Raw genomic sequence first — 27602 nt, forward strand, 5'->3', positions numbered from 1 at the left:
GATTAGCGCAGAACTGCTGGCTGTGGAAGAACAGGCATTATCCATTTCCTCTCGTGGACTTTGAAGTCTAATTTGTAGTCATGCATTAAACGGTAGGCATTATCAGAGGATGCCAGGCGTCGGCTTTGTGTGTTTGTGTGTGCATTTTCAGCGTGTGTGTGTGTGCGCGCGAGTGTGTGTGCGTGCGTGTGTGTGCACGTGTATGTGAGTGCTGTGTGTGTGAGTATGCACGCGCTCATCTGTGTGAGTGCAGTTTTTACTGAGGTACCGTACATAGAGCCACACAGTAAAAACCTCAGTGTTAATGGAGAGCTCTACAGAGCTAAATTGGAGCTGCAATCCAGGACTTATTTTAATGCATAAAATGTTATTTTAAACGAGTATGTTAATGCAATGTATTACACGGCTTGGTTGAACGCTCGATTCTGATTGGTTAATCACAGTAGAGAGTGTTGTTTCTGGATAGCAGACCGCTATGAAGCAGACCGACCAGAAAGTGCAAAGTGCAAGTGAATCATATCAATCAAGCAATCAAGCAATCAAATCATGTATTTGTGCCGTATTCAAACATAACACACATTTTTACTGTTAAACGGTACACTAAAGAACATTTTTGAAAACGTTTCACACGAGAAATAGGCGAAGCATTAACATAATTCCCGTTTTGATTGATTGATTAATTGATTGATTAAAAAGTTTGTTAACAATACAGGTAGTCAAAGGTTTTGCTAAAAGGATAACACAAAAAGCCTGGGGGCTTGTTTCCATTGTGATGCATTGTACTCCATTCATCAGTTGTTTGATTTAACTCTGAGTTTTGCGAGCCGACCGGGTTTACCGTAAGCAACTAAATCTTTTAAATCAATCAAATAGTTTTGTTGCTGCATTCTGTGTCAGTGCAATGATTTCTTTATGAAGTAGCCGTGTAATAAAGTGACCCGCTGTGAGCTTGTACATCTGCTATTTTCGAGAAAGCTTGAACAATGATTATAAAAGGTTTAATACAAATATCGAGGGCTATGACATGAAATGTTTGAGAAGCAGTGAAATAACCAATCCATTCCTCTGTCATGTTTGCAGTACAACGAGGAGATCCACTATGTGGAGCCGTGCCTCAACGATACTCTGGTCCAGGCTGACGTCGGGAACAAAGACGTGAGTTCCTCTTTCCTTCCTTTCCTATCGTTTCCTTGGGTCTTTACAATTTACAATTTAGGCATTTAGCAGACGCTCTTAATCCAGAGCGACTTACAATACGCAGGTAATACATGAATACAATAAGCAAGACAATAAGCAAGATAATACGTCAATACATCAACAACAATACAACAATTGCATAGAATTATCAATCTAGAAAACAATAACGTACTGTAGGTAGACCACGCACCTAATCACTAAAAACTGTTTGTAGAAACCTAAAAATGCTGCTACAGTATCTAGCTTTCATGTATGGTCATCAAGGGTGGGCGAGTACTACATTAAGTGCTATGGGTTATTTAGGTGGAGTCTGAAGAGGTGAGTCTTCAGTCCACGGCGGAAGCTGGGGAGTGTGTCTGTAGTTCTAAGTGCGACATGGAGTTTATTCCACAGTTTGGGGGCCAGGAGGGCGAACTGTCTAGTACGAGTGGATTTTTGACATGGGGTTTCTAGCGTGGGTTCTGTCAGCATCCCTGTGTTATCTGATCTGAGTGAACGGGTGAGGTTGTAGGGGTTGATCAGGCTTTGGAGGTATGGAGGTGCCATACCTCCAAAGCCCCCCAAGTCCTTTTGCATACCTACAAGGACGGGTGCGTCGGGACATTGAACTTGACGAGTAGAGTAATAGAGTCCCTCCCGCACACTGTAAATCTGCTATTTTCAAAAGAGCTGAAATATAAGGCTGAAGTGGTTAACACACTGAGTGCCGTTGATTAAACAATGATTTAATCCCCCGCTATTTTATAGATTTTTCCAGATTTTGGAGGCTCGGGGTAAAGTAATCTGTGTAAACGTAATCCGAGTATTTCCTGATTTTGTAATGGCCAGTAGAGAAGGGCTTGTTTTAAACTTGAACGTGATTGGGAGTTAGATTAGGAGATAATCCACTTTTGTGAAAATCTAAATCTCCTCTCGTGAGACTGAATCCTATTGAATTCAGTAGGATTCTGAAGTCTTGCGAGACGAGATTTCAAACACAAGTGAACCGTTTTACGGCATAATCTCAACAATAACCTTACCATGGAGTGACTTCTGCATGATAGCTCTTCAGTGTGTTTATAAACAGCAGAGAATTACTGAAAAAAAGGGATTTAGGAGCAATGTAAATACGCACGGATTTGCTTATGGCCCAACTGTACAAGCCTGTGGCAGCTCTGCCGAAATTTACAAGAATGCTAGACCATTTTTTTTTTTTTATAACAGGAAAACAAGGTAAAAAAGCAATTTACCACAGAATTCTCCTGCTCCTGAACGTCCAAAGGTTCTGAGGTTCGTTTGTTGTATTGACATTCGGATCTCGATGAACCCATTTAGGACTGAGGCCGATTCTGAAAGCGCCTTCTAAATCCTGAACTAAGTATTCTGAAAAACTTACTACTGTTCATAGCAACAAGATCCCAAAAATGCAATCAAGGCCAAATACAGGAAGTGAAACAAAAAATCAAACCTCGGTTCGAAGTGGAGCGGTGAATTTGAGCAGCTGTACCCTATGTGAGTGAGTGAGTGAGTGAGTATAAACTGTGCCTGTGAGTGAGTGGTGAGTGTGCCTGGCCTGCACAAAACAGCGCCCCTCCTTTAACTAGTGTGTTGTGTGTGGCCACTCAAGGTATTGCCAGACTACGGACACGGCCAGCCAGCCAGCCAGCCACCCAGCCAGCCACCCAGCCACATACCCACGGATATACCTGTTCATTGGGAGCGCTTTCACCGCTCCAAAAACAGTCAACACACATCAATGATGATTATAGTGGACGTAGTTTAATTAAAAATGATATTCTATAATTGGGTCTAACTAAAAGTTTTTTTTAATAAATGTAATCTTGCACAATCATTTAATGGATGGTACCTTTGAAATCCATAAGTTATTATGACCATCTTACAAAAAAAACAAAAAAACTTTAGAAGGCAATGGTAGCCAATCAGGAGGGAATATGGGAAATGGGACAGATCCATGTTGATGACATGACTTTAGAGATACTGTGTGTGTATCGCTTTGCGTGATTTTAGGGCAAAATCTGTAGGAGCAGTGTCCAAAAATGTGTTTAAAAAAATCGTTCTCATGGTGGCGCTAGAAGAGGGCCATGTGAGAAATGAGGGGTGGAGGTTGTGGTTTGGCAGCCAAGGAGTATGTGTGTGCAAAGTTTGGCATGGATCGGGGCAACGGTAGCGGAGTTATGAGTTGGGCAAAAGTGTGACGTGTGACAGACAGACTGACAGACAGAATATGTTGTGCAGGTGAGGTAAGAAACCATGGAAGGACTTTTAACCTCGCCATATCGGTTCGGTATGTAAAGCACACGCACGCACCCATGCACGCAGAGAGAGCATACGATTAAAGCCCGGGTTCAAATCCAACCCCTCTGCTGCATGTCCTTCCTTCTCTCTCTCTCTCTCTCTCTCTCTCTCTCTCTCTCTCTCTCTCTCTCTCTCTCTCTCTCTCCTGCCTTCTTTCAAAAGAAAACAGAAAGTGGAGCGTAGAAAAAAGGAGTGCATCAGTGAAAAGAGTTTCAGGCAGAATGACAGGCAAAGTGTGTGTGTGTGTGTGTGTGTGTGTGTGTGTGTGTGTGTGTGTGCGTGTGCGTGTGCGTGTGCATGTTTATCTCATTAAGATGGATACTAGTGATATTGTGTGCTATTACCGTGTTGTGGAATAGCATACTGCCCTATTTGTGAAGTGTTTATTTTTTAAATTCACAGTCATTTCCCAGTCTCTGCTGCTTCCTGTTTCCTGACACCTTTGGAATTCAATTTTCCAGCTCTGGCCAAAACCTCTATTAGTCTGGGATCCATCTGATTGTGTTTTGTACCAAATGCATGGATTTGTGCTTTTGAACCTGTGTGTGTGTGTGTGTGTGTGTGTGTGTGTGTGTGTGTGTGTGTGTGTGTGTGTGTGTGTGTGTGTGTGTGTGTGTGTGTGTGTGTGTGTGTGTGTGTGTGTGTGTGTGTGTGTGTGTGTGTGTGTGTGTGTGTTGGATAGTGAGGCATATCGTCACTGTCGGGCAGAAACCTCATATCTCCAAGTTCCAAATATGTACGTTTATTTCACAAAGTAAAGCCCTGCTTCATCATACAAGGCCTACGCACAAAGGTAGTGAAAACAGCAGCTCTACAAGCACACAACGGTGCGAGGCGTTGTCTGCTTGTAGATCGGCTGTTTTCACTAGTTTAAATCATTTTTAAAATGATAAATGCAAAACGAACGGTTTTGGACATACAAGGTTTTCACCCGACAACAACGATATGGATGTGTATATTGTGCAGTTAATTTCAGATGCTAATGCACTGTGACTCAAGTAGTTAAAACAACATGAGCTTAATGTCATTTATTGCAATGAATTCTTTCTAATTGCAAGGACCCCTGTTTGATATGCAATTGCAATAGAATAAAGGTTTTTATTTGATCTGTCATCTCCGGGACCCCAATCTACACTGTAAAATCCTTCAGTGTTAAAGGGGTACGACCCCCAAACGCCTTAAAAAATATATAAAAATCAAACCGTGATGGTTTGAATACATAGGCCTAATATGTTGGTATTTATTCCTATTCATCGTGATACTGATTAATGGAAAGGAGGATTACCAGAACACAATTGATTGATTGATCGTTAAAATAAACATGCTCGGAAAATGCATGCTGCCCATCTGACCACTTAAAGGGACTACACCATGAATTGAATTTTTTTCTTGTTTTTTGGTCTTCCCAGTGTCTCTTCCAGACCCCCCCAAAAAACCCATTCATTAACTATAAGCCTTGCCTTTCATTTCAGTGATTTTCTGAATGGGCGTGTCTGAACAGTACTCTTTTGAAATCCGCCCAAGTCTAGGTATCATTGGGCTCATTTTCTATTGGGCCCCCTCGAGAAGGGGGCGGTACTTTTTGGGAGGCTTTATTCTATTGAGACTATGAGGCGGGCGGGGTAAAGTGGAGCTAGAATTGGAACGATACAGAGAAGATTAGCATGGTGCCATGCTAATCTTCTCTGCATCGTTCCAATTTTAGCCCAAAGAAAGCCGGGCATTTTTATTTTTTTTATCCCACGTTTTTTGCAACCCATTTTTCTCACCCGGTGACTACCTAACCTGTAGTCCTGGTTTCCGCTCTCCCCCTGCCGCGCCAGGGGACATTGGGGAGCACCTGGCTGGCTAGGGGGAGGTAGTATAGAAACCAGGACTACTACATGTTTTTGTGTGAGGGCCTATGCCCAAGGAGACACGGGGAGAACATGCAAACTCACCACAGAAAGGCCCTATCGCCAACCCCACCTAGGGTGTGGGTGCTGATGACGCGGGTGGAGGAACAGGCCCCCAGCGCCCACAGCTTCCCCCGGCGGGAATCGAACCCAGGACCTTCTGGCTGCGAGGCGAAGTGCTAACCACTGCACCACCGTGCCCCTGAACAAAGGGCATTTTGGTATTGCAGCAGAAATGGCTTGGAGACAGACACGACATGAAATTTCAATATCTGAGTGTTTTTTCAGGCTAAAACCTGTATTGCCTAAGGCCCATATATATATATATATATATATATATATACAATATACATATATTTAAAAGCATGTGTTGGTCCTTTAACACTGCTGCCGTGTTGAGTGGTCAGATGGGCTTTCAAGTGCAAACCAGAACAGGTTGACAAGCGCTGCTGCAGAGTGACACATTTACTGATGTGTGTCTGCCCTCAATCGTTTTAATCACACCCAGCTCTATAAGCTCAATACTCATTTACTCCTTTAACTGGCTCCCACCGTTACAATCCTCAGTGTTCTTTAAACTGACAGATTGTACTGTGGACCCTTAAGGGTTTTCACTCGACATGCATGGAATAAACACACACACAAGCATGCACGCGTGCACACACACACACACACACACACACACACACACACACACACACACACACACACACACACACACACACACACACACACACACACACACACACACACACACACACACACACACACACACACACATGCGAGCACACACACAGATGGGGGATGGACAGGCCTGAAGCAGTTATTTGTCTGATTACAACAGGCATCTGCAGGAGGATAAACAGCGGAGCAATCAGGTTCTGGAAGGTGAGATCTATGGTCTTGCCGGCTGCCATGTGAACTGATTAATTCATAGTTCACACAGAGCGATTCTGTATTAACACAGGGGCCATGGGCACAGAGAGAGAGGCCTGGGAATAAAAAACGGCAGAGGCTACTGAGTTAATTAAATAAATACCTGGCAGTCGACATGTTAACAACTTTCAACCTGGGCTCCCTATTTTGGCCATATTTTCTAAACTTTATTTTTTCAAAAGTACGAAAAAAATCAGATCTAGAAGCTCACAACGCATTGCGATGTGATGTGATACTGCAGGTTGTTGATACTGCAGGTTATTCATATTATGCCTAACCTGCAGTAAGCATTTCTCTCTCTCTCTCTCTCTCTCTCTCTCTCTCTCTCTCTCTCTCTCTCTCTCTCTCTCTCTCTCTCTCTCTCTCTCTCTCTCCCCCCACCCACACCCACACCCACACACAAGGTCATCGAAGGTAATGTTTCCCAGCTCTTCTGTATACAATATTTACATTTAGCTGCAGCCAATTAACCTTTTTTTATCTACATGAAAAGAAGATTGTGTTTAGGGACCTGCTCAGAGCTGGAGGTTGTTTTTGTTGAGGAATATGTGTATTCCCCAGTTCAGATACGCCTTTATGTATCTCAGATATGTCCTTACGCATCTCAGGTAGATATGTCCTTATGCAGTTCAGATATGCCCTTATGCATCTCAGATATGTCTTTATGCAGCTAAGATATGGCCTTATACATCTCATACTCCTCACCCTCACTATGTGTCGAGAAGCATTCCACTCTGTCCTTTTTATTTTTGAGCTCCTATATTTCACTTTTAGCGTATTTAGCTAAAACATATTAGCACGGGACGATTCTTTCATTCTTCATCGATTGGCTAGTTGATTAACTAAACATTAGAATTGACCAATCAGAAACCGTTTTACCCATGACGACATGTGTTAGCCAAACAGAACAGACCAATCAAACGCTGTGTTCATGCCAATTTAGATCTTGTCTTAGCCAATCAAAATCCCACTGTGTCCATGATGTGTTGTGCGTAATGGCCAGGTTGTTTGTCTGACCTCCTGTCTGTTTTCCCTCTTGTCTCCCTCTTGCTTTATAACCCTGAACTTCAAACCGAACTTCAAGCTGGTGTTGGCTGGGTGTATCCTGGGATCCAAGACAGCGACCACACTACATTACACTTGCAGGTTATGGTCGCTGTTTCAGATCTCAGGCTACACCTAGCCAATACTAGCCCAAGATACAAGCAAAGTCAGAGGGTAAAATCTATTCTCTTTAGTTGCACTCCCTCTATAGTATTTCCCTGTCTTGTAAGTGACAAAATATATATCTTCACACCTTATATATCTGACCACGAGCTCTGGTCTGACGTAACACACAAACATGACCGGTTGCAATGAAGATTTGCGCAGGCTGTCTTCCCTCTCTATACAGTTCATACTACACAGCTAACAACCATGATGCTTTCTTACTTATAACGATAACAAAAACTAGAGAAGAGAAATAGATGTTTTCAACATATATTCATTATCAAACCAATAACCCCTATTCCTTTTCTAAATGTTTGTCTTTTTTTCCATTACAGTATTAACTCACTGAATGCCATCCTTGATTAAAAATCTACAAAACTGGTGCCAGCCATTTTGTTTAATTTTGCCTTTTTATGGGGGCCAAAATCATATTTTGTACTTAAATTACATATATATAAATCTATGCTTCTATCGAAAGCCACACTACCCCTCTTACAAAGGAAAACATGTATATTTATATATACTAGAAGCTGGGCCGCCCTTCGGGCGGCCCAGCGTCTAGTCGGCGACCTGGCCAACTCGGAACAACGTAAATAGGGAATGAATGCCCCGCCCTTTAATGCAAACCCCATTATACCTGTTGTCATAGGACCCGTTTTGACCATCTGTTTGCCTGTGTCCATTTATGCCCATATATGGAGATATCTGTTATCTGTCTGTCTGTCAGCGTCCATTTTATGTCCATATATGGAGATCACTGCAGATATAGTTCTGGGTCCATTTTATGCCCATATATGCCCATATATGGAGATATCTGTCTATTTGCGTCCATTTCACGCCCATATATGGAGATCTCTGAATCTGTCTGTCTGTGTCCCTTTATGCCCGTATATGGAGATCTTTGTGATTCTGCGTAAATTTTATGCCCATATATGCCATTTGCGTCCATTTTATGCCCATTTATGGAGATCTCTGTATCCGTCTGTCTGTGTGTCTGTCTGTGTCCCTTTATGCCGTATGAGATCTCTGAATCTGTCTGTCTGTGTCCCTTTATCCATTTTATGCCCATATATGGGGGCATTCATTTTATGCCCATATATGGAGAACGCGCGTGCCCGTGGGACGAACGGTTCTCATATGGGGGCATTCATTTTATGCCCATATATGGAGAACGCGCGTGCCCGTGGGACGAACGGTTCTCGAGATACGCGGATTACCTACATACATACACACTCACAGAGATTTTTTGTTGACTCATGTGGCGTACGTCTGCCCATATATGCCCATATATGGAGATATCTGTCTATTTGCGTCCATTTCACGCCCATATATGGAGATCTCTGAATCTGTCTGTCTGTGTCCCTTTATCCATTTTATGCCCATATATGGGGGCATTCATTTTATGCCCATATATGGAGAACGCGCGTGCCCGTGGGACGGAACGCGCGTGCCCGTGGGACGAACGGTTCTCGGAGATCTCTGAATCTGTCTGTCTGTGTCCCTTTATCCATTTTATGCCCATATATGGGGGCATTCATTTTATGCCCATATATGGAGAACGCGCGTGCCCGTGGGACGGAACGCGCGTGCCCGTGGGACGAACGGTTCTCATATGGGGGCATTCATTTTATGCCCATATGGAGAACGCGCGTGCCCGTGGGACGAACGGTTCTCGAGATACGTGGATTACCTACATACATACACACTCACAGAGATTTTTTGTTGACTCATGTGGCGTACGTGATGTCAGAGCCTTTTATGAAGTGATGTCACAATGAGTCAGAGCTTTCGCCGATTTCCTCAGAAACAGCCTGATGTCAACAATCAACCCCGCATAAGGAGATTCCGAACGTTTCGCGCCGGTTTGGGAAAACCGCGCGTCGGGTCGGGTCGAGACCCGGCACTGCACTCCGTGCCGTGGCCATATATGGGGGCATTCATTTTATGCCCATATATGGAGAACGCGCGTGCCCGTGGGACGGAACGCGCGTGCCCGTGGGACGAACGGTTCTCGGAGATCTCTGAATCTGTCTGTCTGTGTCCCTTTATCCATTTTATGCCCATATATGGGGGCATTCATTTTATGCCCATATATGGAGAACGCGCGTGCCCGTGGGACGGAACGCGCGTGCCCGTGGGACGAACGGTTCTCATATGGGGGCATTCATTTTATGCCCATATGGAGAATGCGCGTGCCCGTGGGACGAACGGTTCTCGAGATACGTGGATTACCTACATACATACACACTCACAGAGATTTTTTGTTGACTCATATGGCGTACGTGATGTCAGAGCCTTTTATGAAGTGATGTCACAATGAGTCAGAGCTTTCGCCGATTTCCTCAGAAACAGCCTGATGTCAACAATCAACCCCGCATAAGGAGATTCCGAACGTTTCGCGCCGGTTTGGGAAAACCGCGCGTCGGGTCGGGTCGAGACCCGGCACTGCACTCCGTGCCGACGCGCGTGCCCGTGGGACGGAACGCGCGTGCCCGTGGGACGAACGGTTCTCGGAGATCTCTGAATCTGTCTGTCTGTGTCCCTTTATCCATTTTATGCCCATATATGGGGGCATTCATTTTATGCCCATATATGGAGAACGCGCGTGCCCGTGGGACGGAACGCGCGTGCCCGTGGGACGAACGGTTCTCATATGGGGGCATTCATTTTATGCCCATATGGAGAACGCGCGTGCCCGTGGGACGAACGGTTCTCGAGATACGTGGATTACCTACATACATACATACACACTCACAGAGATTTTTTGTTGACTCATGTGGCGTACGTGATGTCAGAGCCTTTTATGAAGTGATGTCACAATGAGTCAGAGCTTTCGCCGATTTCCTCAGAAACAGCCTGATGTCAACAATCAACCCCGCATAAGGAGATTCCGAACGTTTCGCGCCGGTTTGGGAAAACCGCGCGTCGGGTCGGGTCGAGACCCGGCACGGCACTCCGTGCCGCGGCGGGGAACGCGCGTGCCGAATCTGAAGCCGGTGGGACGAACGGTTCTCGAGATACGCGGATTACAAACACACACACACACACGCAGAGACTTCTCGCATTTATAGATAGAATATATCCTATCATTAGATTTGGGCTTCAATAGAACATGTGTAAGATGTCTTGATCATCATCATATGTGAATGCTGTCTCTGGGCCTGTGTGTAAACTGGAGTGCAATGGCATGTGAAAACCACCAGGTGGTGGTCTCCTACTATCTGATCAACTAACAGAAGAAGGAAGAAGACGTCCATCTTTTTTTTGGTTTGGGCCTTGTTGTTTACATTTTGGCCAGGCCTTTTAGCTAGCATGCTATACACTTTAGAGCCCTGGCGATCGCGATCAAGGATAGCAATCGCCAAATGGATGGCACCGCTGGTTTCCCGTGAATTTTCTGAGTTTTTGGAGTACTTATAGTTCGTCAGGGAAGCACGGGAAGTGTATAAACGAACGTTTTAAGATAACATTTAAACGGCCGGAACCAATGTTTGGTTATACCGATTTCCCGTCGGACTGTGTTACACTGGTGCTACAGTCAAATCGGCCGTATCGCTCCGGTCACGGAGGCTCATGGCTAACTTCTAGAGCGATTTTTTTGAAATTACAATTATGAAAAAATTATAAAACTTTTGATTAATTAAAAAGACGTAAAAGACGTTTATGGCACTAAGGATCAAAGACGTAATAGACGTTTATGGCGTCCAGTGAGTTAATGATCATACATAAATGAAAATCTATATTTCTTTTTTCATTAGACTATTAATTAATGATAATAATACATATATGAAAATCGCCTTTGCACCGCTCACTTCGCAATGGTGCGATTTATTTTATTTGAGATCACCAAACAATCTTGTGAGCTTCTAGATTGTCTAATTTCACTATTCCTGAAGATAGTTGAACATATTTGAAAGTATGAAATAAGGCTTAAAGTTTCACCATGTCACCTTTCTAATGAATTAAATGTAATTTTGTCCGATTTGCATGCAAGAGTGAGTTAATACAATATGCAATTGGGGTCGTTGTATTTTGTCTCCCTGCTCTTCTATTGAGACATTTAGTTTGTGTCAAAGGTCATGTCTCACCATTTAAAGAGTAAACTGAAGAAGATCTGTAAGATGGAAATGTCAGATATAAATGTTTTATATGGAGCATAACTAATGTGAGTTGTGAGCCTTCTTTTCTTACATTTACTAGGGCACCGTGCCGAAGATGGGTCGGTGCCCTGACAAGTAGGCCGACCTTAACACTTGCGATGCCAAAACGTCCAGGAACGTGATAGGATTTACCGAGGTGCAGCGCCACGGCCTCGATATCACGTCCAGGGACGTGCTACCTGTTTACCATGGTTGCCAGGTAAACACAACAGGTGCTGCGGCGGTCACTGGTGAGCGAAAAAACTTCATATCCCATGATGCAACATCAGGAAGTGTGTAATCTCCATAGGCTCCTGTGCATTGTGCTACAAAGAAACAGCTCTATCTCGGAATCTTTCTCCAAAAATGCTTCGATCGCTGAGAAACACTTTTTTTTTCACAGCGACACTCGGCTGCGACAATTACAAAAATAATGTCACTAAAAGTGTTAGATTTCATTTCAGCACCCAAAGAAAAAACTAAAACAAATTGCAGGCACTGAACCTTTTATTTGTATTCTTTTTTGTTTGTTTGTTTGTTATTTTCTTTTGTCTCAGATTGTTATCTCTCAGTCTGCTTGAGGTTTGGGATCGCTTGAAAATGTCTATTGTGGGATGCTTCTTTCTTTGCTTGTCATGATATGGTCCCCATTCAGAGACTGGAATGTTCTGATCATCATAATTGAGTCTTTGTTCATTATCATTGAGTCTTTGGTCATTATAAATGAGTCTTTGTTCATTATGATTGAGTCTTCAGTCGTTATACAGTAAATGAGTCTTTGCCTCAGGTTTCATGAACTAACTGAGGGTCCTCTCTAAAACATATGTAGGCCTACTGCAAACTGTGAAGTTGTTTCATTCTGAAACATTAGTATTGGTGTACAGCAGGGATCTTCAACTTTTTCGGAGAGAGATGCAGCAGGGACCCCCACTAGAGCCTACATTTAATTGTATTGCAAATTAAAAATTTCCATAGATTTCTTACACAGCGTAGACTTGTTTGACAGCACCGTCATAATAGCAGCATGTAACCAGACAGTGTATGTTGGATTAATGTGTATTTTCAGACATTGAACCACTTGAACAGTCAATACATGGTCTACTCTTATTTTCCCTCTACACCAAATCTCTTTGCCAGAAACAGCTGATCTACAAGCTCACTGTGAGCTTGTAGATCTGCTATTTTTGGCTAATGTTCCACTCAGAATAGGGATGCTATGGTTCAAGTGATTAATGTAAAAAACATGATCATGTCACACAAAGATTTGGCGGCCCCCCCTGTAGTAACTCTGAGGTCCCGGACCCCCTGTTGAAGACCCCTGGTGTACAGTGTTGACGCACCCGGCTGATTAGGTTGCAGCCTTGTGTACCTAACTGAACTGAGGTTTGCCAAAGTGAAAGGGATTGAATTATGGAAATAACACATTTATGTCGCCCTTAGTCAAAATGTAGGTAAACAAAGATAACAGAAAATGGATGGCATTGATGGCGTGTACTGTACAATACCTGTTTTTGCCTGGTGTGTGTGCGTATACGTGCGCGTGTGTGCGCGTGTGTTTGTGTGTTTGTCCCTCCTCCAGGCTATTGTGAATAATGAGACAGGCAAAAGAGACCTGTTGGGTCTCTGACAACATTAAACTCCATTAATTGCCTGAGAGAGAATCTATTCTGTGTGGGCGGGAGGCAGGCAGGCACGCACACACACACTCACACGCGTGCGTGCCCGTGTGCACAGACTGCACACGCATGCACACACACACTCTATCTCTCTATCTCTCTCTCTCCTTCTCTCAAACCAACACACCCACATGCACATCGTAGCAGAGGAAATGGTCTCCAGTTATGGGATATCGTCATTGTGGGGTGGAAACCTTGTATGTCCACAATCGTTTGTTTTGTATCTCTCAGATGATTTAAAATAATCAATCTAAAAAAATATAGCCAATCTACAAGCACAACACCTCAAGATGTTGTGTGCTTGTAGATCTGCTATTTTCACTAGCCTTGTGCGGGTATGATGAAGCAGGGCTTTACTTTACGAAGAAAAAAAAAACGTACAAATGTGAAACTTGGAGATACGAGGTTTCTGACCGACAGCGACAATATGGAAGGGCATGTTTAATATAAAAGACTGTGACATCTCTGTCCAACATAATGTGCTAGTTTGTTAATAATGACCTGAGGCCGTGTTTAAAGAGCCCATTAGACGTTTCCAATATTCAGGCGGAACGTTAGGAGGAAATGACCGATCCACAAGCTCACAACGCATCGCAGCGCAATGTGTTGCAATGCGTCGCAGCACAACGCGTTGTATATCTGCTATATTTTCGGCAAAGAGTTTTGGTGTAGAGGGGAAAAAAATGCGATCAAAGTAGAGAGCCAAATGTCAAGTATTGGGGGGTTTAATGTCGGAAAAAAAAGAAGAATTTGTTGTGTAAATTTGTTGTGTAAATTTACACAATTTACACACTGAAGTGACAGGTGTTGGTGTGCGTGTTGGATGTGTAGTACAGGCTTCACAAATGAAGTGTGCATGTTTGATGGTCTGTTTTGCATGATTAAGGCCCAGCCCTAACTGAGCCCGACACGGCAGGCCAGAAACCCGGCCCGACCCTATGTGTGTGTCATAGGGATCGCCAAATGGAGAAATGTTCTTAACCGGTGGCCGTCAGGCCTTATCGGTTTTCCACAAGCTCGCAGCGCGACACCGAGTGCCGCGCTGTGAGCTTGTATATCTGCTATTTTTCAATAGTTAAGCACAAAATAATGCGTAATAATGCATTCCCAGTCTAAAGGGGTTAAACCCCCGCCCCTTATGAAGAACATTCATGGGGGGCCCGCAGTGAATCATTGTACCCAGGGCCCAGAATGTGGTGCAACACCCCTGTCTGCAGCTCTTTGTGGGCTGAGGGCAGTACACGTTCCCATACTGGTCAGGATGCTCTCAGTGGTGCCTCTGTAGAAGGCCAGAAAGATCTTGGACCACATGCCAAACTTATCCAACCGCCTCTGCCTGAGGCAAAGAGGCGTTACTAGCCTCCTAGCCTCGGAAACCCAGGCTTCTTTTGGCGATAGGAAGAAAAAGAAGCCTGGGCGATTGCGTTATGATCACTGTTGGAGGAACTGTAGAATTTCCCTAACCAATCAGAGTGCAGAGAGCGTCGCACCGAATGTGTTGACGTCATGACGCAGCAGCGTTCTCTGCGATGATCAGAGGAGCAGAGGGGGGTGGGGGGAGGAGAACACATGCTATTGGCCAGAGACTCGCGGAGAGATTCACCGCGCCAGCCCATCTGCCTACACAAACTGGTCCGCGTTAGGTTAGAGTGCTAGCCTCCTATAGAGACACGCTGTAGTGGTGGGAAAAGGATGCCCCATTTCACAAGTTTTCGAATGTGTAAAAATCGTTTGAAAATATATTGTTTGAAAGTAGATTTACAAGCTCACAATGCGTCGCAATGCAATACATTGTGAGCTTGTGGATTTGCTATTTTCAAATGGACGATATGTATTGTCTGTTTTGGGCTAAAGTTTGAAAATAATTTTAGTGGACTGTAAAAGTATAATTTATGACTCTGAGGTGCAGCGTAGTAGAAGCAAAAGTACAGAAATGTGGAAATACTCCAGTAAAGTAAAATAATAACTCAAAATTGTACTTACGTTCAGTACATGAATAAACAATATAAGAGGTTGCCCTTCCCAGCTAGTGCAACTTCTAGCGCAAATAGCCTATTAACTTCCTCGACATATATCCATAGATAAAATGAGAGAATAACCTTCCTAACACTATTGGATGATGACAGACTTGAAAGTGGAAACAAACATTCACACACACTGCTTTTATCTGCACTGCCATGTACACCTATTTCCTGACTCGGGTGTCACACGATAATCGGTGACCGATATCATTGCGTAATCATTCTACAGTATACAATAAGTCACTACTTTTGGTGTAACAACCAAAAGTGGTCCCACTAGTTGCAAAAAAAATAAATAAATCTGGAGCGCCTTTGTTGTTGGAATGGCGGGCTCCGTGGCAGACTCGCAGACCTCCTTGTAAGGCAAGTAACGACTAAAGCGGGAGTGAAAGAAATTAATTACCCATGATGCCTCGCTTCTTTTTCTTCTTCTTTCGTGTATCATCACGAAAGCCACTTCTAGTGACTTCCGTTTGGCCATTGATTTGTATTCATCCTGGCTGCAGAAAAAGATTATTGGTAGTTGCACAAAATGTGCACCTTTTGATGGTAATTTGTGACCACTGTCAAGGCTATTTGTATTTACCTCATTTTCGGCCAACTTATTGATGTCTATAGAAAACAGTCCGTTTTGACCAAACGTGCGATATGGGAAAAAAAGGAGATATACAAACAAGGAGCATCCTTATTAATGGTTCTACTGTAACACAGAGACACACATCATGGACTGATCTCTGGTTTATTAATCCGTGGCAGCGAGACATTTATCTTTTTTTTATTCTTTAGTGGACTGCTTTTCATTGTCAGTTGCTGTTGGTAGTCATGGCTGCCAGTTCCCACCTGATGTCGTGTGGGAGTTCTGTCTGATCCAGACCGTACTGAATGACTGCTAGCTTGCATAGCGTCTTAAGACTAGGACTCAAGTCTAGGATAGACAGGTCATCACTGTTGAATGTGTAGAATGAGCCAAAGAGGATGATAAGACCTCCCACCATGCAACAGCACATGCTATGCATTGGACCCGGTCCTTTCCTCTTGGGCTCAACCTTCTTCCAGGAGAAGGTCTCTGGGTTGAGTTTCCACAGATCATTTAAGACCTGGTCCATGTTGAGACCACCAAATATGTACAGCTCTCCGTTGTAGACAAAGGCTGAATGACGGCCGCGTCCTTCTGGAAGCTGTGCAGAGGCGTGCATGTTCAGCCAGCAGTTGGTCTCTGTGTCAAACACTCTGATGGTGTTAAGGCAATTATGCTGGTCATCCAAGCCTCCAAATACAAACATTTTTGTCCCGATGATGGTGGCAGAGTGACTCCATGAAGCAGGTGGTGCAGTGCCTCTGGTGTTAATTAAAGACCAGACCATTGTGGTGGTGTCCAACTTGTACATGTCATTAGTCAGTCCAGTCAAACGGTTCCATCCTCCATGGATAAACATGACCTTCCCCAAGACACAGGCTGAGTGGTATACCCTCCCCTCTGGAAGAGTCCCAGAAACCCTGGGTTTCAACCATCTGTGGGTTTGGGCATCAAATGCATAATCAATGTTGCAGTTAAGTAATCCTCCACAGATGTAGATGACATCTTCTATCACCACAGCTGTGTGTCCCTCGCACAGCTGTGTGTCCCTCAACAGGGACAACTTCCTCCAGCTTAAAGACACTGTGTTGAAAACAGCAACATCAATGGCATCCGTGTAGCCATCGCTGTCTTTAAAGTAGTACACCTTGTCTCCAATGGTAACAGCAACATTAAGGATTCCTGTTGGTTCTCCAGTCAGATGAACCGTCCAGCAAAACATTTCTCACACCTTAAATCACGTTAGATTAATATAAAGTCCTGCTCTGAGAAACAATGAAGTCCTAATGAGCGTGCTATCGCTTATATGGGTTCAGTGGCAAGGCTTGGCCGATCCAAACAGCCGATCAGTTGGGATGGCTTTCTTGATTGGCTAACTGTTGATGACTGTTGATCTCCTAATATGGTAAATTGAATCCTCCTGCACTACAGAGCAGATCCTTGAACCCTGTTCAACAGTGTTGACGAACACATTTAAAAGTAAGACGCTATAGGGGCAGCTGGAGTTATTGTGGTAAAAGTTGTTTGTGATGATGACATGGTGATGTTGTTGAGTGATGATGTCATTAGGTAGACCTAGCAAGATGCAATCCTGGGAAATTGCAAGTGTGGTTGTCTGCTGGGACATGTATTCCGTCTTACCATTTTGTCCCTTTCGTGGCCATATAGGCCTATGGATATCTCTGTTATTTCTCAGTCCTTGTCCCTATTTGAGCGGTACTAACCGTTCCATCCTTTTCCCTTTCATGCCCATATATGGAGATCCCTGACATCATCTATCCATAAATTAACCAAATCTATGTCCGTTTATGTCTGTGTTTACGTCATCCAATGAGAAAACCCTTCCCATTGGATGTTACCCTGAGCCAATCAGAACACCTGTGTTGGCCCTCAACATGGTGGGTTTAGGACTACAATAGGCTATATGCATATACACCATTTTGTTCTACTTCCGGGCCTCTTTCGACTTCCTTCACAGGTGTTACCGATGATACTAATGAAGGGTCTGTTCCATTCTGGTCAGACAGAGTCAGGGTGCTGATATTGTGCATGTTGGCTCACTGGAAACACTCTGCTACACCAGTGGGTCTCAAAGTGTCCTTGAGTGGATTCCAAATGTCCCCATACAGGTGTGTAACTCTGAGAGTGTACAAATGGAAGCAAATGGACCCGCAAGGGTCCATTTGATTCCATTTGTTGATTCCATTTGTATAGAGGGAGTCCTTGAAATTAAAGAACCACTGTACAATAAATCAAGCAGAGCCTTCATTAGTATCATCAGTAACACCTAAATAAATATAACAGATTGGCCTTCCCAACACACTCAGTGCAGAGGAGAGGTAGGTTGTTGAACTGCCTCGAAATAAAACTAGCCTACTTTTGTTACTATTGACACCACTGCCACGCTGTGAAGATATTTTAGACAGCACTGACAATGGCAATACAAATACCGGCTGAACAATAGTGTTTTAGACCTGTTCGGTCCAATAAATCATTGGGTATGCTTACCAGGCTACAGATGGAGCAACCCTTGCCAGATGACCCCTGCTCACCCGTACTGCTGCTGGTGCTCAGGGGCGTCACAAGGGGAGGGGGGGAGTGGGACTGAGTTACTAGGGCCCAATGTGGAGGGGGCCTTAAGTCGTGAAAATGTGTGCAAATCTTTGAATATATTTAAGCGAACATTTGTAACTCAGATTTTGCTTCTGGGAGACCCTGGAACTAGATATTTTGAGATGGGGGGTCTGTGGCCACATACATATCATTTTTGGGGTCCTTCACATGAGAAAGTTTGAGAACCACTGACATAGAAACATTGGTTTTTCAAGTGAAATATTCAAAGTGAAAAATAGCAGATCTACAAGCTCGCAGCGCGGCACTCAGTGCCGCGCTGTGAGCTTGTATATCTGCTATTTTTCAATAGTTAAAGTACAAAATAATGGGTAATAATGCATTCCCTGTCTAAATGGGTTAAAACCCCTCCCCCTATGAAGAACATTCATGGGGGGCCCGCAGTGAATCCTTGTACCCAGGGCCCAGAATTTGGTGCGACACCCCTGCTGGTTGCTTGTGCGTTGAATGGCACCGGAGCGCTGTGGTTCACCACCATGCCCTCTGAACGTTTGTCCTCAATGTCCATGACTCCTCCACGACACGGAGGCCCTCTTGCATGTCGGTAGCAGAACTTCACTGAACAAAGTTGTGTTTTCTTTTTTCTTTCCCCTTTTTGCGAACCAATATGGTTTTAAACGCGTCTGACCAAAATAGTAAATGTTGCCGTGTGAATGTTGTGTTACTGTCAAGTAAACCATTAGGGAAAAGGACACAAGTAATGTCACTCGTACAAACCTGATCAATAATCAGGCAGTTATGAATTCATTGGACCAGGGGTCTTCAACGTTTTCAGGCCAAGTACCCCTTTGTTGAGAGAGAGATGAAGCAGAGACCCCCGCACAACCTTTTCATAGATTCCATAGTTAGTTAGTTTGATTGTTTGACAGCACAATCATCAGTGTATTTTGGATTCATGTCAATTTGTGTTTTCAGATATTTAACCACTTAAACCGTAAATATTTCAACCTTTCACTCTGTACTTAGTCTGATCTTTTTCCCCTCTTGCCGAAAATAGCCGATCTACAAGCTCACAGCGCCTCACAGCGCAAGGTGTTGTGAGCTTATAAATCTGCTATTTTTGGCCAAAGTGCTCAGAATATGGACACTAGGGTTCAAGTGGTTAATATAAAAAAAGGAGACAAAGATTTGGAGGACCCCCTGTAGTAACTCTGAGGACCCCTAGTCTTGTATGATGAAGCAGGGCTTGAAAAACGTACATTTTCACTGGTCTTGTGCGGCAGTCTTGTGTGATGAAGCAGGGCTTTACTTTATGAAAAACGTTCAAATTACGAGCTTTCTGCCCGACAGTGATGTTATAGGCTGCTACTCTCAGAGTTATGGAGGTCCTTGAAAGAAAACGAAGGTTTGCGAGCCACTATCATCATAAGCCATCACAATTTGATGTTGTTTATTTGCCATCGCTGTTGGTGAAGCAATGGCTTCAATCCTTTAGCTTTCCTTTTATAAAATGTCCCTCTCATATAGTTTGTCCTGTTTTTGATGTGTTTCTCTTTCCCCCCAGCATTTCCGAGAGCACCTTGATAAGCTGTTTGCTAAAGGTATTGGTATGTTGGACATCGCTCTGACTGAAGCCTTCAATCTCCTCAACGATGTGAGTGAAAAGCACACACACGCACGCACGCACGCACGCACGCACGCACGCACGCACGCACGCACGCACGCACGCACGCACGCACGCACACACACACACACACACACACACACACACACACACACACACACACATAACTACTGTATATTGCTGTATTTGTGAGGACATTTTAGAAAGGCAATTATATGAATCCCATTTTATGTATTTTGGGTAATTTTTTAACCGTAAACCCTATTAGCAGAAAATATCAGATGCCCAAAGTTCACTATGTGTCGTTCTGTGACGCGTCGTGAGATGGTAGATCGGCAATGTTCAGTGCACGACACTCGGACCAGGAAAATGCTTTCTCGCAATGTCTAGTTCTGAAATTCTACTGCAGTGGTTCTCAAAGTGGATTCCAGGAACTCTCTTTGTTCCTTTATGGGCGTCTAAAGTTGACCCATACAAGTCTGTAACTCTGACAGTGTACAAATGGAACCAAATGGACCCTAATGGGTCCATTTGGTTCCATTTGTACCCTGTCAGAGTTGAGGGGAGACCTTGAAATGTAAAAGTTTGAGAAACACTGTTCTACTGTACTTGTGGGGACATTTACCCTCAGAAGTATTAACAAGACTAGAACACACACACATGCACGCACACACACACACACACACACACACACACACACACACACACACACACACACACACACACACACACACACACACACACACACACACACACTCACACACACGTGCACGCCTCCCCCGTTGGCACGACACTAAATAAAAAACTGTTATTAATTAATAGCTAAATCAACAGAATCATGTTCAAGCTGAGTAAACAGCAGAGTGGATGACTCCCTGCACCACTTTACTCATTTTGGAACAAGACCACGCACGCACGCGCACGCACGCACGCACGCACGCACGCACGCACGCACGCACGCACGCACGCACACACGCACGAACGCACACACACATGGAGAGAGTGTTTTACATTTGTGCCTCTCCAGCAGAACAGAGGAATATGAATGTCCCCATCATGGTTAATGACTCCTCTTAGTGATGTTGTGTGTGTGTGTGTGTGTGTGTGTGTGTGTGTGTGTGTGTGTGTGTGTGTGTGTGTGTGTGTGTGTGTGTGTGTGTGTGTGACATAAGACATAACATGGTTAGCTTCCTTCATGTGAAAGTAGAGGCATGTAATGATATGGCATGTAGTCATAATGTGCTCATAATAAACCCTTTGCCCGTGCAATGCTGGCTCTATCTCCGTCTGTGTGTCTCACTTTCTCTTTTTCTGTCTTGTTTATCTCTCTCTCTCTCTCTCTCTCTCTCCAGTTCAACCAGACAGGGAGGGGTAGTGTGTGCAGTCAGGCCATCATGCTGGTGACAGATGGAGCAGTGGACACCTATGATACTGTTTTTGCCAAATACAACTGGCCTGAGAGGAAGGTAGGACAACACACACGCACGCACGCACGCACGCACGCACGCACGCACGCACACACACACACACACACACACACACACACACGTTTATGACCCCAACTCTAAAAAAATATACATTAATAATATAAATTAATGATATTTGTCCACATTTGTCCCCACAAGGTCGATTCGCTCTGCTTTTACTATCCTCGTGGGGAAGCACTCACGCACGTCGCACATACACACACACACACGCGCGCGCACACACATACACACACACACACACGCACACGCACACACAGGTTTCTACTATACTTGTGAGGAAATCAACATTTTAGGACACCTATTTTATGAATGCCATTTTTTGGGCCATTTACCATAAACATAAGCCTATAAAGCCGGAAAATAGCCGATCTACAAGCTTACAACTGCTGCTGCGACACGTTGCGATCTTGGAGATATGCAATTATCTATTGCATGACACAAGCACACAACCAAGTATAAATAAGCCATCTCTCTCTAATCCCTAAACCATAACATCTAAATGCCTAATCCTGACACTAACCTGAACCTTCTTCCAATTACAACCGGGAACCGACATTTTTAACACTTGGGTTGCCATTATTTAGGTAAGTATTTGACCATAGAGTGCCGGCATTCACTTACGCTTTATTTTGAAGAGCCTCAGAAGCCACGATCTTGTCCATATGGCGGAAATTGACGATTTTAAAATGGACGTCAGTTCCTTTACTTTCGGTCGTGAAACTAAAATCCTATGCTGGCTGGCGAGTTGCATCATGGGATATGTAGTGTTTTCGCCACGGCACCTGTTTACCTGGTAACCATGGTAACCAACTCGTCTCTGGATGAGATAACGGGGCCGTGGCCCCCCCCCCCCCTGCCCCCTTATCACATTCTTGGACAAGATTGGCACAGGAAGTGTTAACGTGTGCCTTTTTTTTTTTTATTCTATTAGCCTATAGTTGTTAGAAAGTTGGGTCCTCAGAAGTATACAAACCCATGCACGCACTTGTGCGCACCTACTGTACACACACACACACACACACACACACACACACACACACACACACACACACACACACACACACACACACACACACACATTCTCTGGTTTGTATTATGCGCACCTACTGTACACACACACACACACACACACACACACACACACGCGCACACACACACACACACACACACACACACACACACACACACACATTCTCTGGTTTGTATTATGCTGCCGTTGCGTTCCAGCCAGTGCTCTACAGGGATCTGACGCAGAGGCGATGCCAAAGTCATAAGCATCCAATCATCTTTGTTTCTTGGTGAGCTCGTAGACAATGACAGACTTAAAGGACTAAGATCCTTTTGGGAAACCCGGCAGGGCTTTTTTTCTACTGAAGCCCCACTTACTGGAAAATGGTTCTATTGAGCATTATCTATCTGGAGTCTGGAGAGAGTTCCACAAGAGACGTGAAAACATAATGAACTATTCAAACACAGTTTATTGCACCCACACACCCACGCGGCTGACACTTGTCAGTAACACTTTCCCAGAGTCCAATGTGTTTTTGGTGTTTTTTTGGCTTTTTCAGTGCTTGGCTGAGAGAGCTGTGAAACATGTTGTGCGGCAGAAGGCTTCTTATTAAGATATAGTCTTGCGTGGCCAGACCTCCAATCTCACTGCAATGATCGAGATTGGATATTGTTATTCTTTTCATTATTAAGTGACACATTTCTTGTTTTAGAAAATAATGTTGAAGAAACTGGTTAACTGGTCTTGTCACTTTCAGTGGTGTAAAGTAGTACTGTACTTAAAATAGGACTGTCATCTATAGGGGTACTGTCACTTTGAAAAGTAATCTTAAAATATTAGTTAATAATTATGTTTATGATGACACTGTCTCTGTGAGAATGCGCACTGTACTTAGACTACTTACTGTACTGGTCAGCTGTTGTTGGGGGCGGGCAGATTACACTGTGACATGAGTTTCAGACTATTTCAGACTGTTTTCAGAGAGACCTCGTGACCTACTGTATCATACTATTATAATTTCGGGGCGTGTCAGCGGGCCTTTAAGTAGGGTTAGGGTTAGGGTTCAATTTCCAATACTTTTACTTCTACTCCACTACATCTTGGATCCAAATATTGTACTTTTACTCCACTATGTTTATTTGAAAACTTTAGTTATTAGTTACTTTGCAGATATAAATGATTATATTACAAAACATACATCAATCCACTTTAGCCCTATTTTATACCAAGGCTATTTGAAAATAGCCGATCTACGATGCGACGCGTTGTGAGCTTGTAGATCTGCTATTTTCAAACATTTAGTACTTTTACTTTTGGTACTTGTGCATGTTGGTGCATGTTAGGAGTGCTACACTCGATGAGAAGATCCATAAGCACACACCCTTATCAATTCCCCCCCAGCAAGCACGGTCAGGACCTGGACCAATCAGTGACGTCTCGATTGGGTCCAGATCAAGTCAAACCATGACTAGTCAGATCTGGCCTAGAATATCACCTGATTTCAACCAACATAAATGGGTTATAGGGATGGTCCGATCAGGTTTTTTGGAACCGATCACCGAGCACCGATCACAAAAGTTTGATCACCCGATCCCGATCAATCACCGATCCGATCAAGTTATTATTTATATTTTCTAAATGTTAATGTTTTAACTTTAATTCATTCATTCACTCATGAATTAATTTATATATTTGCCTTATTTACCAGCATTACTATGTATTTATTATCATAGCAGTAACTAATTATTCCTTCAGCACTGTGGAAATCAATACCCCAAAATGGCCTCAAGTGGGCATACTGAACGGCTGGTTGATCGGATGCACCGATCGGATCGGATCGGTGAATTTACCTTTTGATCTAAACCACCGATTATCGCCGATCACGCTTTGATCGGCCCGATCCGATCCATTGCCGATTGATCGGTAACATAAGAGAGGGTCCGATCGAGGCCAGATAAATATCACCAGTCAGATATGTCCCAGAATATAACCTTATATGCTCGTATTTCAACTAACATCACAGACAATAACAATAATCCTGTCAAACAAAAAAGTCCATATGACGTCCTGGTAATGACGTCAAGATCATCCCCATATGGGCTGTGATCTGGCCTAATTCTGAACGTCACCGGAGTCCCCGGAGGACATTATCATAACGTCATCATGACGTCGTTTGGCTTGCAGGGCCTGGTCTCGATAAACTGGCTAGAACTGGGTTTCTAACTGTGGTTTGGAACCGGAATTGGAGCCAACGCTATTTCTAACTCACTCCTAACTCAAAATGGAGGTCTGGAGAATGAGCGAGTGGCTCACTCGCTGAGTGATGGAGTGGTGACAGTCACAGGACCATACAGTCCCTCCCTGTTTTTCAAACCAAAATTACACAAAACAATTCACATCAATCAGCAAAACTGGAAGAGAAATGTATTAAAACACCACCCGAGGCACTGCACAATACAAACAAAACATGACACATCTCAACAGCTTTTATTGGCGTAACATTAGTTGCTGCTGTCGACATGTTTGTTTTGAGTAGCAGTTTAATGTGTATTGTGTACTGCCAGACCACCCTCTATCCGCTTTTTATTTCAGTGTTCTTCAACCTTTCTTCCTGAGAAAACAAGCCCTGGATCTGAGTTTAAGTTAGAAAAGACAACTTTATTGCTCCCGGAGGGGACCAGCAACAGCAGAATCACAAGATGGGTACATAAGGCAGACAACCCATGCAGCCAAGCAACTGTCGCACTCCATATGGGCACACGCTCCAAACAGCCATGCCCCGAATTGGCAATGCTCTTGTCCAGTGGCTTTCAAACCATTTGTGCCCAAGGCACACCAAAGTCAAAATCTCAACTTTATTCATAGCCAATCGTCAAGCCCACAATGCGTCACAATGCGACGACACGTTGACAGCTTGTACTGTTGCAGTGTACATCTGCCGTTTTTTATATTGTGAGCTTGTAGATCGTCTCTTTTTGGGGAAGAGATTTGCTGTAGAGACGAAAAAGGAGTGGACCTATACCCACACTATTTTCTTTTTTTCTTAGGTTATATAATTTGCGTTTGAAATGGGAAATTAGTGTGAACAAAGTAGTGACATCGACAGTACATTAAAAAATATACGAATAAAAAATCCTACATTATATAGTAGCCAAAACGCTCCACTAATACATTTAAATGCATAGTGAATCTAAAGACGGTATAATTTGCCTTTTTGTCCTACTCGCCCTGCGTGTACAGCTAACGCCAGCCAATGACAACCATCCCTTCACGCTCTGAGTGTATTTTAATAGCTTGTTTAAAGTTAACTTCATTGAACGTCTCTCTCCCTGTGTGCTGCTGAGAAAAAAAGTTCAAGTCTATTACATTTCTGGCACTGGTGCAGTTTCACGCCACCTGCTCGCTCACCTCCCATTGATAATGAATTACTTGTATAGGCACCGTCTAAAATACTTTTTAAACTTCCAAATTCCAATCGTTGATCTTATCTCTGGTATATTAGGCTGCTGTTATTCGCACAGCAGTCTTTCACCGACATTTTGCTACTTGTACTTGTGATGTTTCTGTAAGTGACAATGTGAGTGTCAAATAAAACCTTATTTTTTAAGATTTGTTTTGGGGCTTTTTTACGCCTTTATTGATAGGATAGTAGACTGCCAGGAAACGGAGAGAGAGATGGGGAGTGACACGCAGCCGAGGTCGTCGTGATCGGGATTTGAACCCGCAGCACGCTGTCAGGCATCAGAGCCTAAGCGGTGTGCGCCTGGACCGCAAGGCCAGCGGGCAGCCCAAATAAAACCTTCTTGATCCTTAACCAAACCTTAAGCCTTCCGTATTCCAAACAGCAGCCTACTGACAGTCGAACAATCGATGGTTTTCAGAAACGCTATTAGCACTGTTTGTCAAGTTGGTTGAAATTAAGAATTTTGAACATCAAAATAAGAGGGCTATGTTAAGTTGTAGTAATGTACGTTTCTGTCGTCCGGTCAGTGGAATTCAAAACATCTCTCCCTGCTGCCTGTGTAATTGCAGGGCTCTCCTGAAAGGCTATGAAATGGAATTGGTGGGGGCTGGGGCTGCATGCCTCTAGATGTACCAGTATCTATCAGACAAAGATGTCCACATAAACACATGAAAATCACGTGCATGATGTTATTCTAATGGCCCTGGCAGTGCTGTTGTTTCAGAGAATGTGATCATGGAATATTGGTGCCCAAAGGGTTTCTGGGTGTGCGGTTTGTGGGATTAATAGGTTGAGGTAGTGTATTATTTCTTTGCATGTGAAAGCATGGGCTTTTTTCCCCCCACAGTAATCTGTGTGAATCTCCCAGGAGGCCAAAGCAGATCCCCGGCCCCAAATCTATTACATTGTATTATATTATAGCGCCACCAGGATGCCCATTTTTGCACGTTTTGCTGCTAATATTATTATCTTTTTCATATTCCATCCTGATTGGCTAAAATTGGCTTTCAAAGTCAGCAGGAGTCAGCGGTTTTGATCAGAAGTTTGATTGCTGTGAAACTTTGCCTACATCTTTCATCTCTCCACCTGACAAATCTTGTGCCTTGTTTCTTTTTTCTTTTTTTCTTTCTTTTTACTTTGCCGGTCCACAATAAGCTACAGTACCTGGCCTTGCGGGGACCTGTGCTCCGAGGAGCACACATTTCTAGTCATATTTGTAATGCTTTTGTCTCATTGTGCTTCTCAGTGTCATGTCTTTGTGTAACTTCCGGGATTCGAACCCGGGATATCTCTTTGGATCAATGGTTAAGATATAGGACTTTCACGCGGGAGACCCAGATTCGAATCCCGGGTGTTACATTGGTGCTGTGAACCCGGACCGGGTTTCCCCGTGAGATGAGGTAAAAAGGGGGTTGAGTGTAGACAAAGAAGACAATGCAATTCATCGCCACGTTTCACCATTACACAAATGTGAATCCTAAAATCAAGATTTTCGATGAATTG

At 43.8% G+C, this 27602-nt stretch overlaps 1 protein-coding gene across 1 annotated transcript in view; it reads left to right on the forward strand.

Moving 5' to 3' along the window:
• LOC308291136 (voltage-dependent calcium channel subunit alpha-2/delta-3-like) overlaps positions 1-27602 on the forward strand; it is a gene marked incomplete at both ends in the record, with an annotated part of 340367 nt that overhangs the window by 150882 nt on the left and 161883 nt on the right. Inside the window, 3 exons of the mRNA XM_080733078.1 lie at positions 1081-1155; positions 20081-20170; positions 21493-21606. Of these exons, the coding sequence (XP_080589204.1) occupies positions 1081-1155; positions 20081-20170; positions 21493-21606 (279 nt within the window). The remainder of the gene's footprint in view (positions 1-1080; positions 1156-20080; positions 20171-21492; positions 21607-27602) is intronic.

The sequence above is a fragment of the Nannobrachium achirus genome, assembly GCF_963921795.1.
Source record: "Nannobrachium achirus genome assembly, chromosome: 9".
Lineage (NCBI taxonomy): Eukaryota > Metazoa > Chordata > Actinopteri > Myctophiformes > Myctophidae > Nannobrachium > Nannobrachium achirus.